Source organism: Brassica napus, chromosome C5 (genome assembly GCF_020379485.1).
Source record: "Brassica napus cultivar Da-Ae chromosome C5, Da-Ae, whole genome shotgun sequence".
NCBI lineage: Eukaryota > Viridiplantae > Streptophyta > Magnoliopsida > Brassicales > Brassicaceae > Brassica > Brassica napus.
Window position 1 is genome coordinate 51,065,791 of NC_063448.1, and position 16,434 is coordinate 51,082,224.

The 16,434-nt window shown below is 40.1% G+C and overlaps 6 protein-coding genes across 13 annotated transcripts; 1 reads left to right on the forward strand and 5 right to left on the reverse strand.

The window, feature by feature from the left end:
* Window positions 1-66: 66 nt before the first annotated feature.
* Window positions 67-2,813, reverse strand: LOC106435382 (probable protein arginine N-methyltransferase 3). Its single transcript, XM_013876258.3, has 7 exons — window positions 2,406-2,813; window positions 1,872-2,324; window positions 1,676-1,773; window positions 1,296-1,374; window positions 968-1,207; window positions 705-872; window positions 67-623 (listed from the first exon to the last, which is right to left on the reverse strand). The coding sequence occupies exons 1-7, from the start codon at window positions 2,700-2,702 to the stop codon at window positions 189-191; spliced, it is 1,770 nt and encodes a 589-aa protein (XP_013731712.1). The 5' UTR covers window positions 2,703-2,813; the 3' UTR covers window positions 67-188.
* A 227-nt stretch (window positions 2,814-3,040) lies between these two features.
* On the forward strand, window positions 3,041-4,274 carry LOC106435411 (NADH dehydrogenase [ubiquinone] 1 alpha subcomplex subunit 6-like). 3 transcript variants are annotated; one of them, XM_013876299.3, is made up of 3 exons: window positions 3,083-3,395; window positions 3,866-4,052; window positions 4,136-4,274. In XM_013876299.3, exons 1-2 carry the CDS (start codon window positions 3,177-3,179, stop codon window positions 4,046-4,048), a joined length of 402 nt encoding a protein of 133 aa, XP_013731753.1. In that variant the 5' UTR covers window positions 3,083-3,176; the 3' UTR covers window positions 4,049-4,052; window positions 4,136-4,274. The 3 variants fall into 3 exon arrangements, with proteins under 3 accessions (XP_013731751.1, XP_013731753.1, XP_013731752.1); XM_013876298.3 differs by having other exon boundaries at window positions 4,151-4,274; XM_013876297.3 differs by having other exon boundaries at window positions 3,041-3,395; window positions 3,866-4,274.
* LOC106435410 (transcription factor TGA6-like) lies at window positions 4,216-7,680 on the reverse strand. 6 transcript variants are annotated; one of them, XM_013876289.3, is made up of 9 exons: window positions 7,461-7,680; window positions 6,390-6,558; window positions 6,168-6,242; window positions 6,026-6,085; window positions 5,861-5,938; window positions 5,710-5,761; window positions 5,143-5,414; window positions 4,830-5,075; window positions 4,216-4,707 (listed from the first exon to the last, which is right to left on the reverse strand). In XM_013876289.3, the coding sequence occupies exons 2-9, from the start codon at window positions 6,453-6,455 to the stop codon at window positions 4,561-4,563; spliced, it is 996 nt and encodes a 331-aa protein (XP_013731743.1). In that variant the 5' UTR covers window positions 6,456-6,558; window positions 7,461-7,680; the 3' UTR covers window positions 4,216-4,560. The 6 variants fall into 6 exon arrangements, with proteins under 6 accessions (XP_013731743.1, XP_013731750.1, XP_013731744.1 ...); XM_013876296.3 differs by having other exon boundaries at window positions 4,811-5,075; window positions 7,461-7,613; XM_013876295.3 differs by having other exon boundaries at window positions 4,441-4,729; window positions 7,461-7,613.
* A 1,429-nt stretch (window positions 7,681-9,109) lies between these two features.
* On the reverse strand, window positions 9,110-10,698 carry BNAC05G40820D. The gene is made up of 4 exons (XM_013876283.3): window positions 10,301-10,698; window positions 10,004-10,199; window positions 9,824-9,910; window positions 9,110-9,472 (listed from the first exon to the last, which is right to left on the reverse strand). Exons 1-4 carry the CDS (start codon window positions 10,522-10,524, stop codon window positions 9,341-9,343), a joined length of 639 nt encoding a protein of 212 aa, XP_013731737.1. The 5' UTR covers window positions 10,525-10,698; the 3' UTR covers window positions 9,110-9,340.
* A 1,958-nt stretch (window positions 10,699-12,656) lies between these two features.
* Window positions 12,657-13,878, reverse strand: LOC106435406 (protein cornichon homolog 1). Its single transcript, XM_013876284.3, has 4 exons — window positions 13,684-13,878; window positions 13,182-13,363; window positions 12,970-13,092; window positions 12,657-12,888 (listed from the first exon to the last, which is right to left on the reverse strand). Exons 1-4 carry the CDS (start codon window positions 13,756-13,758, stop codon window positions 12,828-12,830), a joined length of 441 nt encoding a protein of 146 aa, XP_013731738.1. The 5' UTR covers window positions 13,759-13,878; the 3' UTR covers window positions 12,657-12,827.
* A 238-nt stretch (window positions 13,879-14,116) lies between these two features.
* Window positions 14,117-16,242, reverse strand: LOC106435404 (chaperone protein dnaJ 6). Its single transcript, XM_013876282.3, has 8 exons — window positions 15,997-16,242; window positions 15,625-15,723; window positions 15,431-15,532; window positions 15,197-15,256; window positions 15,004-15,110; window positions 14,812-14,894; window positions 14,635-14,725; window positions 14,117-14,536 (listed from the first exon to the last, which is right to left on the reverse strand). The coding sequence occupies exons 1-8, from the start codon at window positions 16,036-16,038 to the stop codon at window positions 14,317-14,319; spliced, it is 804 nt and encodes a 267-aa protein (XP_013731736.1). The 5' UTR covers window positions 16,039-16,242; the 3' UTR covers window positions 14,117-14,316.
* Window positions 16,243-16,434: the final 192 nt, after the last annotated feature.

Here is a 16,434-nt window from a genome sequence, read left to right on the forward strand (position 1 = left end):
ATAGCAGAAAATCCAGAAAATGACTCTTAGTTGATACGTTTTACGCAAATCTAAATCATTTCCAAATTTAAAAATTCTACCAATTTGATTAATGAAAAGACCTTTAGCAAAATTGAAGTTAATCATCATCTTTGTTGTAGATCAAAAATGCAGAAAATGAGTCTTACAAAAGGGTACAACAATCACATTCATAGATTAAATATCTGAACTGGCCAACGACGCTTCTGACCCTTTGAGCTCACCCCTGTAGTCTCTAATGAGACATCAATGCTGCGATGCTCAGACGCTCTTGCAACACTCACGCGAAGTTGAATGCTTGAGGCGGGACATTCTTTCGTTCCAACGGCTCCTCGTCTATCATCACCAGACAAAACAGTTGCCGGTGCCAATGAGATTGGTTCTTGAAAAGTCAAGACCGTTTGTGCCCAATGTGTTGGGGGAGTGTAGGGTGATGTGGATAGCACGGTTGGGTTTTCCTTGCAGAACCTATCCGTGAAACCTGTGTCGAACCACAGCACAACACCATGGCACAACCTAGCTTCTGTTTCTGCCTCTGTGGGTTCGAGTGTTGCTGTTGCTGTGAAATCTACTTCATCTGGTATCATGGTAGCCAGGTCAAATGACTACAAACAAAAGAAACATAAAAAGTTCAAGTAACTTGTCTTTTTTGTTGGGAGAAACAAATAAAACTTGAGCTTTCAAACCTGGAGAAGTGCAGGCTGTGTCACTAAATCACGCTCCTCTATAACGTCAACAATGGGAATCCGAGCTGTATCTTCAAGAATTTCTTTACCAATTGAGGACATGTCAAAGCCATAGACATCTTCCCAGAAAGGGAGACTTGTGGCGCCTTTTCCAAATCCAGCAACTAACTGATCCCAAGGAGTAAACAGAGATAACACTCACCGATGTGACTTCAGAAGAAGAAACAACATCAAGAGAGAAAAATAAATAAAGTGTTTTTTACCATTGTGGCTGTGTCAGGGAGGATTGCACCTCCAGGCTTCAACCACCGATCTCTTGCATAGAGCACAGAAGTGAGCATTGACTCATATAGAAGGCAGTATCCCATCCATTCGCTGACTAACACATCAACACTATGCGGTTGAATCTTTATGGATTTTTCTAGCTCTTCCACCATTGAATTTGCAACTTCAAGTACCCCACTGTGCTCCTTATCATTAAACACTTTGTTATCCTTGGCAATCTGTTACGAAAAATAACGGGAGAAAAAAAATTAATATATGAGAAATATAAGATAACGAAAAACGATTTAGAAAGTAGAGAAAACTAACCTTCGTTGCAACTTTGGCCATCTTCTCACTAGCTTCAACTGCAACCACCCTTGACGCCCCAGCTTTAGCAGCAAAGAGACTGCATGTAAAAGGAAAAAAAAATGTACATTATTCCTTTTCAATTAGGATATTGCATCCATATCCTAAATAAGAAACACCAAACTTTTGGCATAAACAATCAAACAATCTGCATATAGACATGGTAAAGTAAAGAAAGCCTTCAGAATGCGAAACAAAACAGGCAATTAGAGCCACCAGACAAGAAGACGCAAGTAAAAACTTTAATAACATGTTTAGTTTTAGAAAATAGATGCAATAACTGAGAATGAGTGAGAGGATCCCTGAAGAGAATGAAATGGCCAATATAGAGTGAGAGTTACCTCAATATTCCAGTTCCACAACCAACATCCATTACAACAGAGCCAGACAAGAGAGACGGATTCTTCAAAAGTGCATCCCGGTAAGCTTCTGTTCTAACCTGCGAAGGAGAATACATCCAACAGTTGAGAAACACACTCCCACATTTGCAAGTTAGTTCATATTGACATTATTTACCAAAATTTTAAATGCATTTACCTTATCACTTATCATCTCCCTGTGAATGCCGAAAGAACTATAAGATCCAAAATAGTTCTCATTCACTTTTCTGATGTTCCTACCAACTAGCCTCCCATCACAAACTCTCGGTTCTTTATCTTTCCCATTGACTATTTGTTTCACATCATCGCAGTTTGAGATACGATTAACATCCTTGCATTTGCCATTGTTTGTCATGGAGCTCTCCCCGATAGCTTCATCATCAACAATGCTCAAATCCCCAAGTTTCTGCAAATCCTCAATCAAATCTTCTCTGTCTAACGCCTCTTCTTCATCTTCCTCCTCCTCGTCATCTACAAAGCTGTACAAAAGCGAATCCTCCTGCCAAAAGGGCTTCAGATACTTCTCTTCATCCCAAGGAAAGTTCACATCTTTGGCTTCGAGTTGGCACTTCTGCAAAGCTCCCCAGCTCCAGCATTTGTTCGCAGCCACCTAGTTTCATTAAAGGAACAAACTTTATCAATAAAACAGAGCACGAGAAACAGAGAATGAGAAACAGAGAGATTCACCAACCTGTGAGCGGATATAGTTGATGAGCTTAAACGAAGCGTAGAAGTCCAGCTTCAGTGCCTTTCTAGCTCCATGAAAATCAAAACCGTGGCTCAGACGACAGTGCTCGAAGAGTGAATCACACGAAGCGAAGCGTGATTCACAGAACAAACAAACGAAATCAGATTCGAGGACGTCGTCGTCGTCCTTATCAGCTGCTTCCCAATCTCCCCAGTCTCCATCGTCTGAGAAGTTCTCTTCTTCTTCGTTATCGCTGTAGTTGGGAACCACGTCCTTCACCATCTTTGTTTCCGCCGCCATGAGAATGATAAACCAAGAACGGCGCCAAGTCCTTGAGAGAGGGTTTAAGACAGCTGAGAAACACCAACGGAATGGACGAAAATGACCATTTTACCCTTATTCAGAAAGCCAACTGGTTCAATCAAATATGATTTAAACTAAACTGAGGTAACTACGACCGGTTCTATTTACAAATTATTCTTCCTCCTCAGATTTCATTTTTATCGATTAGGCCCATTATCCAAAAATATTAAATAGGCCCATTTGGCTACTCTTTTTGAAACGACGTCGTTATTGGCAATGATCTTTCTACTCTTCTTCAGAAAACCAATTTGGTTCAATCCATTATGATTTAAACCAGAGATTAAACCGAAACCTGAAAGACTCGGCGTCAAAAGACGTCGTTGACTGTTCAGATGTTTACTCTGTTTTTATCTCAGGAAGAGAAGGAAAGACTCTCTCTCTTGAGCGATTCACCAGCGTAAGATCAATCAGATGGCAGCACCTTTCACGTTGAGGAAGATCGGAGTTCCGCCGAACTCAGCTAACCTGACGGAGGCTCGCCGCCGTGTTTTCGATTTCTTCAGAGCTGCGTGTAGATCCCTCCCCACCGTAATGGACATTTACAATCTACAAGATGTCGTCGCGCCTTCTCAGCTCCGCTTTGCGATCTCTGCTCAGATTCGTAATAACGCTCACGTCACCGATCCTAAGGCATTTCCCCTAATCTCACTCTCATTGGTTACCACATCGACACGAAACATTTGAACGGTTTCCTGTATTGTTAAGCTGATTGCTTCATTGATGTTTAGGAGATCAGTCTTTACTTCCTATTGCGATTTTGACTTTTTTTTTAACTGTCATCTATGTTTGAAAGTTGAAAGCTTTATCCTCTGGGTGGGTGGAGATTTGCTCAGAGCTGAAAGGTGGGAGCTTTACACCGTTACTTAATGTTAAAGCTGTGCTACCTCGTGGTTCCTTCTGTATGTGAAGGATTAATAGATTCTTTCTCTTTAGTAGTACCCTGTGTTAAGATTTGGTTGTGTGGCAATCTGTTTGAGTTTTGAACTATTAGTTGAAGGCAGCTTTCTTGTGTCTTTGGATGCATTGGTCTCGTGTTGTTTTGGTTCTCTTTTTAGAATGCAATGTAAAGTATTCCTGATGATAGTTCGTTGCTTCTGCAGGTAATTGATCTTCTGTTATTCAAGGGAATGGAAGAGCTTACTGACATTGTGGATCACGCAAAGCAGCGTCACCACATTATTGGTCAGTACGTGGTGGGTGAAGGGCTCGTCCAGAATACTGGAAGCAAGGATCAAGGGAAGTCTGATTTTCTCAAGAACTTCTACACCAGCAACTACTTTTGAGCTGGTGATTGTTTTTCTCTACTGGATTTACCAAATTCAAGAATAATTAGACATTTTCATTTGTATTAATTTCGCCAAACATTCAAGTTTTATCTGTGACAGTGTTAGCTGCGCAAACAATGCTATGATTTCAAGGTACATAATCAGCTCTCTTTTCTTTCCAACTCTTAATGTAAACTGAATGTCTATTTGACTTATGATTATCATACAATCCAAATTCCTGAAATTATCCCATCTTCTGTCATGTTGGTTGCTAAGATCTTGCACTGATGATCTAAACATTCACTCTCTATAAACTACACAACCTGATTGGCTAAAGATTACAACACACACAACAATCTAAGGAAACCATTTCTAAATCTGTATCTTCTTTCCCAAAAATATTGCTTTTGGTAAGAATCTGAGAAGGCCTTGCTTTGTGATCTCTCTCTCTCTCTCTCTCTCTCTCTTGGAAGGAGTGTCCCTACCGTACAATTATGTATAGAGCTGAGCAACGCACTATTCTCGTGTGTTCACTCTCTTGGCCTGGCAAGCCACAAGGAACTAAGGGCCCGTAGTCGAGATGAATAATCATGTATAGCAAGAAGAGCACGAGCTGACTGACGCGTTGTTAACACTCTAATCATCTGTTGCAGTGTTTGCAGCCTCAAGTTATCAGCCTGTCACCAAGAAATGCATGCCCTATGAACTCCAATAACAGACAGAGATACCTATGCATAAGATTTATCTCTTTTCATTACAGGATATATCTAACGAACATACATTCGCATTCCAAATGTACCTGGCGGATAAAGCCTTCGAGTGTGCCTAATTGCCCCATTGCCATGGCCATCTGACCCATGTAGCTCGCAACATTATCAGACGAACATGAACCAAGAGTTCCACTAGACAAAGTCTCAGCTAACGATTGCTGTAAACTCTCCATCCCTTGAGATAACGCATCTTCAGCCTGCTGGGACGTCTGCTGCAAGCTGTTGATGCCCAACACCTGTCGCTCTGTCATTGGCTCCAGCTGATTCGCAAGAAGCTGTTGTAAAAGTTTTGACCCGTTAGAGTTGGTTTGTTTTAGACCATCCAATGAACTTATATCTCACCTTGAGAAGTTCTGATGAACGGAACCCGCCAAGCCACAAGAAACATCTCTCAGCTGGCGTTTTCCACATTCCAGATAGTATATGGAAGACATCGTTCTTAGCTGCATTGCTTTTAATCCTGAAAAGCTCCTCATAGTGAGCCATCACTCCATCCACAATTGTCCGGAGCTCGGTATCACCAGCGTGAGCATTCAGAGCAGATCTCAGCTCGTTCATTTGCCTGTTCTTTTCTTCAAGCCATCGTGAATATTCGGCATCAAATGCCAAAGCCCCTGCAGGAAGACAAGTACACAAGATCAATAACAAACCCATGATACTCACACCTGTCAAACCTAAGCCTACACCAGCTTGAACATAAAATTAACTTCCCATCCAGATGCTAACTGAACTCTTGAAACTATGAACTCTAAACAAGCCTTATGTTGCCATGAGATGAGTTATGCAATCACCAACCCATCAACAAACATCAAGCCACTAGCCAATGAAGAATATGCAACTATCTTTCCTATAAGTTACAAGCCAAAGGATCAATCAGAAAACTAATGAAAAGGAAAGAAAACAACACACCATTTCCACCTGTAGAATGGGCTTGGTCTCCAGAGCTTGAGATGAAAACTCCCTAAAATTATGGAAGTAAGAAATATTAGTAATGTATGCAGAAGTCTTACTTATAAGAATCAAACCGAATAAGAAGAAGAAGAAAAAAAAAAAGTTGAACCTGCTGCCTTGCTCTTTGCAGCTCTTGCTCCAGTTGAGTCAGCTTCAATCGGCTGTTCTCCAGCTGCTGAACATACGCCTATGGAGGAAACAATAACATGTTGCAAGGTAATGGCAAATAGCTTATTCTTCTACAGATGTTGCAAGGAAATGAGGAGGAATATACCTTTTTCCTCAGTCTACTTTTCCTTGCTGCCTCTCGATTTTGAGCAAGCCTACGAAGGGTCTATGGATAGAAGAAAAAAAAGGATTATGCATATGAGCAATATAAGAAGATAGTTATTGATCGGCAAAGATGAGTAAATCACCTTTTGATCCAACTTATCTTTTGATCGATCACTGGAATCAGAAGCACCGGCAAGCATCATTTGCCCTCTCTCGGACTGCATGTAATTGACATCAGGAGTTAGTCCTGTGGAGTTGGCTCTACCGGTAGAATGTCCCAAGGGAACCCCGGTTCAAGCCTGCCACGAATGACACTGTAGAGATTATAAAATGACTAAATGATTAGAGCCAGATTACGAGCTAACCCCCAGATCTCTAGGATCTGTGTCGCCGTCAGTTGAGGCATCAGTCCTTGAACTGGTATCAGCCATATTGATTTATGTACTAATGCTTGTTGCAGAGACAAGTATCCACGTCTGCTCCTTTTGCAGTGCGGCGATTAACCTCTGGTGCAGACACTAGAGGAAGAAAAGACTGCAAAGGGGAAGAGAAAAACATGAAGGGTAATGAAATTAACAGGTAGCAGAGAAGGGAAACATTACAAAGCTAAATCACCTTACCAAAAACAACCAATATGAATGGATAAGGAACAACCAGAGAACCATTAAATGAACGGAATGAAAAAATAAACAGTTTTAAGTACTAGTATCTTTTTTAGCTACCATAGGTTTTACATAATCCAGACAAGGGGTATATACTTGGTGGTTGGTGCTGTTTCATCCAAGTTTAAACAAAAAAAAATGCAAAGGGAACTCACTAAGGCACCGAGAACAAAGTAAAACCAATATAGTTCTGCCCAACCAAACAAGTAGTTTCTGCAACTCCCGACCCAAGTTACTCTTAACTATTTTCTCTTAGCCAGTAGACCAGAGTTAATGTAACTGCAACGGTAGGATTTTTCTAAGCTTGGGATTCGAGTTACACGAACAAGAGATGAAGATATTGGTTCAGTAAAACCCGGCTTAAGCCACACTACAGTAGCTTTATTAACAACTTGAGCCTCTTAATTAGGAAACAGGTTCAGAACAAAGACAACGGTTTCTGTAACTAACATCAACTGAAACCAAACCAGGGCTTGTAAAATCTATCACAAGCGAGAGAACTAAGCACAGAAGCAGCAGTTCATCACTCAAACCAATAACTCACCACCCGAGGATTCAAAAACTACTTTTTAAAACAGAATTCAACAGACAAATGAAATTCCAAATCATATTAAAATTTGAATTCGTCGGAGAAAAAAAAAAGCTTAAAACTTTTTGAAAAGAAAAAAAAAAGAGTAAGCTTTCTGATGACTAAAGCAAAACAGAGAACGAAGAAGCTCTCCAAGGAGGAAACAGAGTAAGCTAGAGAGTTTGAGTTAAGGTAAAGAAGCTGACCTGAAATAAAAAAAAAAAACCGAAATCTTCTGTCCGAGTAAAAAGGTTGTCTGAAATCGGATTGAAAGAAGAAGCAGCGGAGACACGATCTGTAGTTTCAATCTCCGAGACGTCGTTTTGTCTACAATCAGCCCACCATCCCCCAGAAGAACATCGAACAACTTAACGGAAATTTGCAAACTAAGCCCCGCGTAGTATTATTATTACCCCCAGAGAGATCTGTGTTTTCTTAAATAACAAAACTGCCCACATAGTTGAAAAATTAATGTCATTGATCAGCTTGCTTCCATGTGCGTAGTACTGTAAAGCACTTTTACACACGACTATGTCCGTTCTACTCTACTACGTGCATGAGCTCACGTGACCCAACTTTTTATTTCAGGATTCTTTCTTGTGAATATTCGATTTAGATTTGATTGGATAGAAGTGAGAAAGGCAAAGATCTAAAGATAATAAAAGCAGAAAGATTATTATAAACCCCCTTACCTACTCGGTTATGGACTAACTCGAGTTTTGTTGGTTTAGATATGGCTATCGATCGGTTTATATGGTTAAGCGGATACCAACTGAAAAGATTCCATATTTTTGGGGTCAAACTCAAGTTGCTGCAGCTGCAAGCTGATATTCCTTCCTCTTGAGCTTGAGACCGGGTTTTGTTCCTCTCTTTCTTCATCTTTGCCTTATAAATTTATAATGTATGGCTCTTTATTCTCAGTTTTGGAGTTTATTAATTTCAGGTACAGTAGTGCTGGTGAGGCAGAGAGGAAGGTCAACTCTTCTACTACTTGATCAAATCTGAGCAATCTAAAAGAAGACCCCACCTTCTTATTTGATTAACCGGAGGACCTGGCTGCTCTTCTTTCTCTGACATTGTTTATGAGAATGGTAAATCTAAAATCTTATATCTTTAACTCATTCTCACTGGCGGAGCTAGGTGAGGAGTGGGTGGGTCAACCAGCGGGTTAGCCAAGTGGTACTTGAAGGAGCTTCGGCCCCTATACGGTCCCGGGTTCGATTCTTGCTGGCCACTGGGGGAAAATTTTAAAATCCGGGCTCCCCCAGCGTCCGGTGACCGAGGCGTGGTCCGGCCGAAAACGTAGGCTGCTACGGACCGTCGCCGCTAGTCTGGACCCACCACGGTGGGGGCCTGGATACACCGGGTTATTCAAAAAAAAAAAAAAAAAAAAAGGAGTGGGTGGGGCAGCTGCCCCCCATGATTATTTTTTTTTTGCTAATATTGTATATAAATTTTTAGTAATGTCCCTGATGAAAAATTGAATTTGTAACTATATTACTAGTGTTTTAAAGTTTTGTTTCGGGTGAAAACTATTCCTAGATCCGCCAGTCATTCTCATTTGTCAATGAGTTATTTGAGTTGGGGAAATCAGGACCTCTTGCTTTCAATGTCGAGACCGACAATGGAAGTATCCATTCCTTGGTTTATACTACTAAGGTAACAATAAGTTGAATTCATATTCATGATGCTCAAGGGAATCTTTTCCATCTTCAGGTTAAATGCATATAACAAACTCAGGTTGTCTTTTATAGCATCTTTCTGTTGATTCATACACATTTTGAGTGTATTATTATTCTTGTGCAGTGTGGCTAGCCACGGATCCTGAGTATCTTTGTGATTGAGGCCAAAACACTCATGAAAATGGATAGGCATACTAGTATTACTACTAGAGTAGTTCAAAAATTCAGGAAAACTTACAGAGACTTTCATGGTAGATCTTAAAACAGATAGAACACGAATTAGCAAGAAAGTAACCAAACAAGGGGAATGACAAAATCTGCTAGATATTCGTCCAGATTATGAGAAAAAAAATAGCCGATGATAACTGAATGAATATACTACAACAGGGTTCTTTGGTGGTTGGTTACTCCTTACGTTTTCTTTTCTTCTCCGATGAGCTCTTCTCGGCTGGCTTTGACTTGGAACGCACAGTACAATTCCATAGAGCTCTCTCAACATCTGAAGCCCCACCCCACTCTCCTTCCAACTTTAATTCCTACAATCCATAACTATTATTTTAAGGCAAGGTCCACTCCAAATTTAAACTAATGCTTTAAACACCTTTCCTACTAGACGAGAGAGAAGACAGTCAAGATCATCATACGCAGAACCAAAGGGAAGAGATTTTGTTTGTGAGATGATTCAGCGCATATGTAAAGACTCTAACTAAATAGAATCACGCAAGCAGCAGTAAGTAAGAAAAGAGTTAATGCTAATAACACAGGACAGTTCCTACCACAGTTATCAGTGAAGATTCTAGAGTAGGCAAGTGTGTGTATCAGGGACAAAAGTGAAAACACACAATTAACTTTGTCTGAGAGAGAGAGAGAGAGAGAGAGAGGCTAACCTTTGACTTTTTCTGTAGCTTAGTGACAAACAACAAGTATCGCTTCAAAGAGTAATCCTTTGAGTTCCCAAGAGCCACCTCCATTGCCTTTACATTTCACAATTAGAGAGAACAAAAGAGAGTGAATAAAGATTGTTCCTTTGCTGCTCTCTGATTGTAAACACAGAAGAAGAAACGTACCTCGTCGGACATAAACGGAGCAATGTCGGGAGCGTAAGCAGCCAGAACAGCGGAGGCAGTTGCGGGACCCACGCCTTTAAGCACGGTGAGCTCATTCACAGCCTTGGAGATGTCAGGGAGCGATTTGAAAGCCTTCTCAGAAGCAGACTTCACCACCGAATCGTCCAGAGACGACACGAAGTCGAGCAGACGCGGCCTTGGAGGAGCAAAAGGGAGAAGAAGTAAAAACAAAACTGAAAAATCAAATCTAGGGTGTTTAGAGAGAAAGAGAGAGAGAGAGAGAGAGAGAGAGAGTACCGCCATTTGCCGCGAGAGAGCTTCCATTTCATGAGCTGAGAAAGCTCGGAGGTGGTGAGGTAAGGGTTAGGGTCTCGGCCGTGAAGAAGACTAGGGAGCTCGACGCGGTAGTATTGGTCGAGAGAGACGAGGTCTGGTTTGTTCAGAGACTCGACTTTTGATTCGTAGGAAGACAGAGCCTTCTTCCAGACTCCGACATCCGAACACTTGAAGTCTAGTTCCATCGCTGACAATACAGACAGGTCGTGTTCACGTTTACGACCTAGTAACTACTCCGCCGCTAAAACATAACCTGTCTGAGTGAGTTAAAACGCGCGGATTGAGTCGAGAGGACTCGAACAAGGCCCATCTAGTTTTAGGCCCATCTAGTTTTAACAAGGTCCATTTTGCATTACAGCTCAGGGTTATTACTTCTTGCATCACTGAGCTAACACCATGTGCCCTGAGGTATTAGAGCAACCACAACTCTGCTAAATCAGTGGCTTCCTCTCTTGATACGTGGGTTTATTCGATTAGGGTTTCTTCTTGGGGAGCTTGCATGTCGATTTCGATGTGATTTTGACTTGGGTTTCGGGATTTTCGAAACGGTCTGGGGATTTTTCGATTTGGGGTTTTCAATCGAATAGGGTTTCAAACCGATTCCGATTTTAATGGTTTTAGAGATTGATTTCGTTCTCATTTGTGTTTTCTATTTCATTAGAATCCTTAACTCTTAAAAAAAAATAGTAAAATATACTTAAGGACTCCAACGGTGGAAACACCATTGGAAATGCTCTTAGAAGATCAACCATATCCATATGTATATAAGTCTTGACATATGGTCGCTGGGTAAATTAAAAGAGTTTAACTCCCAATACGTTCAAGACTTCAAAGTAACTGATAAAGAATCACATTTATTTATGCTTGATTTGTTTTGTTCAGGTTACTGTGTGTATGAGATTACATCACACCAGCCTGCGATTAAAGCTCCGGTGAGCCTGTCTTAGCTTTTTATATCTCTTGATGTGACTATATGAAACTTAAGTTAAGAGGAAAATTACAGTCATCAACAAAATAAACAGAGCCATGTTGTCTCATATTCCTCTAACTTGTTTCTTCTTCTTTCAAGTGACATAACCATCCAATGCCAAAAAACGAGTCACAACTGTTTTCATAGTATATTACAGGAAACAAATGATAAAGCTTATACTTAGGAAGAAGCCGGAACATAGACCAACCAGGCCCCAGGGCCCATCACAATTTTTGTATTTTCTAAGTTTAGATTAGGGTCCTTCCAATAAAAAAAAAGGTTAAATTAAGAAAAAGACTCCAAATTTGTCACAGTTCAGGGCCCATAATATTATTGAGACGGGCCTGAGACCGACAATAAGTTATTGACATAGATCTTTGTTGAATGTACAGTAGTGTAGTGATCATTTGACTAACAACACTAATGCAAGTAATTATTCTTCAGGCTAGTGAATTGTTAAGGAACCCTTGTCTACAGCCATACCTCCTTCAATGCCAAAACCTGTCTCCTATTTATCTTCTTGTTTTCCCTATAGGCAGTCCAAAGGATAAGACAAGAAGAAGTTTACTGCCAGGCAAGTTTGCTAAGGAGAGAGATTCAATTTTGGACAACCTTTATCCGTTTTGGATATGACTGGACCTAGTAGCTCACCGCAAGCGGCATCATCCACAAATGGATCAGAGGAGAAACTTGAAACTAAAAAAGAGTTGATCCAAGCTGCAACACATTGAGCTGTAAGTTAGACCATGAGACTCTAAGCTACACACTGTAGAATCTCAGCTACGTAATGTTGATGTCGGGGTTGTGAGTGGACAAGAAGCTGAAACTCAGGAGGAAGTTTTAGAACCAATTGTTAGATATTTAAGTGAATCCTTACAACCATTAAAGTGAAGCATTGCAATTGTTTAAATGAACAAATGCAACCGTTTGTGATTGTATCTATTAGTGATGAACATGTGCAACTTTTGGTGATAAATCATTTCGAGCTCTGAAGTTGTAGCAGAAAGTGAGTGCTTGTCTGGAAGCGTTGAGGTCACTGAAGCCAAGACGGTGAAACTAAGAGCCGAGTGAAATGTCTTCAATACTGTGTAAGTTTACGAAACTTGTTCCACCGCAGAGTAAAGAAAGGGCAGATGGAGTGTTTGTTGGAGAAATGTGCAGGGCTCGGAAAGCAAGAGAAGTATAAAGCACTTGCTGGTTTGCTTACACCATTAGGAGAAGAAGGTGTTTCGGCTAGGGACACTGCTATTTGTTTCGCAACGACACTCCTTGTCTTCTCACAAACTCAACCAAGGAACCTGATCAAGTTTGAGTATGAGCTCAAAACCATTTTCTTAATTCTTCAAATACTGAAACTTTCCTTCTTTTTTCTCTAATAAGTTTTCAATTTAGCTTGTGAACAATCTGTTGTCCTGTGAGATTTAGATTAAATCCCTAATTTCACTAATACTAAGAAGGGAATGTAGAACCAGCTGTCATAAAAGTCTATCACACACTAAGAAAACAAATAGAGATGCATCAAAACAAGTGAAGTAGATCATCATCCTCTGTGAAGCTATAGACCGCTGAGAGAGTGAGCCTGTGAAAAAAACGTGGTATGGACTCAGTAACAGAGAGAAGATTTCAAGAAGAGCGCGTCTAAAGCTGTGATTTTTATTACCTAAAGACAACCATGATGAAGAGAAAGATGTAGAACCCGAGCTTGGTGAAACGGAGCTTCTTTTCAAAGCTAATACCACGGAACACTTCAGTGACATCAATGAGATGTCGTCGCTCTTTGTATCTTTAGTAAAAACCAATTGAGGAAAGGTTAGTTTCCATACATTTCAATCAAGAAACAATAATACTAATATAGGATAGAGAGGGACTTACAGCATAGCGTGATAGCATGTTACAGGGAGAGCCGCGAGAAAAAACACCCAATGCCATGTGATGAGGAAGAGAACACAGAGTGAGCCTTGGAGGATAAACTCAGGTAGTATCAATCGGTTGATACGGGTTGATGTTTCAAAAGGGTTCAAGTAATCCGCTTCTAAATCCGTTAAACATATAACCTACACACAAAAAGAACTTCACACCATATCAATAGAAGAAGGGAACTGAGGCTAATAATCATTGGCAAGAGGTACAAGTAGTATCTTTATATCTCATTGATTACATCACTTCTTCTCCCTATTATCTCGCAAAGACATCAACTTTACACTATGGAAGCATCATCTTACAGACCCAGTAGCTGCTAAAACTAGTCTTGAAGACAAAACTAAAATCACAATATGTGAACAATTCCGACATTCAAGATTTGAACAGGACAGATCTCGATTCAAGAATCTCAGTTGTTGACTGAAATTAAGGGGGGAGAGAAAGGTGGGTTGACCTGATAGAAGACGGAAGCGACGAGGGCTAAGCTGACGAAGAAGGAGAGAATCCATAAGAACAAGTCCCAAGCCATTGTTTTTCTTCAAAGAACCGGAAACCAAATCTACTTCTCAATATGCGACTCTTCCTCTTGCTTGCTTATACTACTTGCCTTTACTCTCTTTTTTTTTTTTTAGGAAGTTCTGCTAATATTTTACTTTTTTCAGTTTTGTACTTTTTACTTTATGTCCGAGTGAGTTTCTGTTCGAAACTAGATTCCTTTATTTTCTTGTCGGAATATTTCCTTCGTTCTTTTGGCGTGAATTGCATTTTTACGGTGTGGAAAGAATATGAATTTAGTTTGGTAAGGTTAAAGTTTCCTTATGTTTTGTGAAATGTATAATCCCCACATTATCTGAAGAAACCCTCTCAGAGGCAAAACGCTGTCTTGATTGATCAAAAAGTGATAATTTTAGATTAGAATTACGATAGAGATTCACACTGTAGCAGAAATGTAACCTTAGGAGAACAAACATGTGTGATCTAAAGATTCTGAGAACATTCTTGTCCATCACAAAGACAAAACCTATAAGATCACACACTACGTCTTCTTACTTTGCTTGCAAACACCTTCCCCATCCCTCCAAAAGCTTTACTTTCTTCTAGGCTTCTTCTTCTTCGATGATGATGATGATCTCTGGCTTTCAAGTTTTCTCTTGGCAGCTTCAAATTCTTCTTCGCTTGGCTCTGAGTCAGCATTTTCACCATACCTGGAGACAAGTGACGAGAACATGGTGTCGAACTTCTCTTTCCTCGCATCTCTTCGCTGTGCAATCAAAGCGTAAAGATCCGTCTCTGCGCCCTTCTTTGCTCTACAAGTATTGAACATTTGAAACATGTCACAAGAAAAGGTTATTACTTTCAAGAGGGAAACTATTCGAAAAAGGTAGACATAGATAGAGAAGTTTACTTTCTTCTAGTCTTTCGAGGGCTCGTGGGGGGTTTTATTTCTGAAATTTCCTTTGCCCACTTGTTGTAAGCTTTTGTTGCCTTCACTTCTCCTGCATAAGTAAAACAATGGTTTCATAGCGCACAAGTAAATAACACGACCTGGCACACAGAGTTACTGCAAAAGAGACAAGCTTACCCGCTGTGATGGCCTCATCAATAATATCTTTGAAACGGTGTGAGTCAAGCTTGGGGTTTGAGCAAAGCATTGAGCAGAATAGCCTGGAAGAGATGTAATGGCATTATGGCAATAATGTTCATATAAACTTCAAGTTCACACAAATTGAATATAACGAATGAAAACAAGGTGGATGATCGTAATAAATTTTACCTGCTCATTTTACCCTTAAACTTGGTGTAGAGCTCAATCAAATCTTTCTTCTCAGACTCAGAACCCCTGTAGTTGGCCTCAAACTCTTCAATATCTTCCTCGGTGACCTATTACACGAGAATCAGTAAGCGAAGGAAACAGAACAAAGAGTGGTGTGGAAAGTCCAAACAGGATCCAAAATGGTGCAGGTTACCTTCTTGTACATAGCCTTGAAGAAGTCCCTCAAGTTGTCAACCACATCTCCCGAAAGATCCTAATGAGATAAGAAACACCAAGTTTGTAAAAAAAAATATCTCCTAGTATTATTACCCAAATTGAGAGCTTTTCTTTCACCAATTCATATGAAAACAAACTGGATATGTGCAGTGTGAACAATCTACAAATCACCAACAGTCTGAAACTCAAAATCAGGAAGAAGCTGACTTACAGCATCATCAACGGAGCCAGTTTGATCATAGACTGCTCTTTTCTCTCCATCACCGAGAATCGAAATCACCTTCTGCAGCTGCTGAAACTTCTCTTTAGCTTCCTGTTTAAACCAAAAGAAAATTCAAACTTCCTTGTTAGATACACGCAAAACAAAGCCAAGCCACTCATCTCAAGAGAAAAGTGTATAATAACCTCATCGTCCTTGTTTTTATCAGGATGAAGCCTCAAAGCCAGCTTATGGTACGCTTTCTTTATCTCCTGTTGAGTTGCTGTCTCTCCGACACCAAGAACCTGTAACAGAAACCGACTTAGATTTGAATTTAATCTTCTTAATCATACAATTTAATCACCAACAAAACAAGTGGATAATAAACAAGTAGAATTTCAACAACTAGCGATGAAATTCAGACACGGAACATCACTAAGAGAAGCAATCCAAAGCACATAGATGCCCAAACGATGAGGATAAGAACAATAAAATTAAAAAAAAAAAACAATTCGAAGCTTAATCGCCGAGACAAATCAGAAGAGAGAGAATTCACAGAGGATTGATAAAAGAGATACCTCGTATAGATTTTTCTCGCTACATTTTCCATCCTTGTCCATCTTCAACCTTCTCGTTTTTACTCTTTCCGCGAACACAGCAATAATTGAGAGAAGCGATCGAGTTAAATAAAATGCTTCTTAGAAGAAAGGTTTGTGGCGCCAATAATTCCCCCCACCGTTTTGTGTTGCCGCCTATTCTATATCGTGAAGATATTATTTATGATCGTCTCTTAAACCTAAGAATCTGGTCAAGTAGAAGTAAAGGAGGTGGTATGATCACAAATTTGTAGAACTTAAGGGGTTAATTCGTTATTTTGTTAAACCGAATTTAACCGAAACTGTTCTAAATAAACAAAAACCGATTGATTTGGTATTTGATTTTAATCATTTCGAACCAAATCAGCGTTTTGGTTTCTTTATGAATTGAAGGAAATTATGGTTTGCTTGAATTTTTCG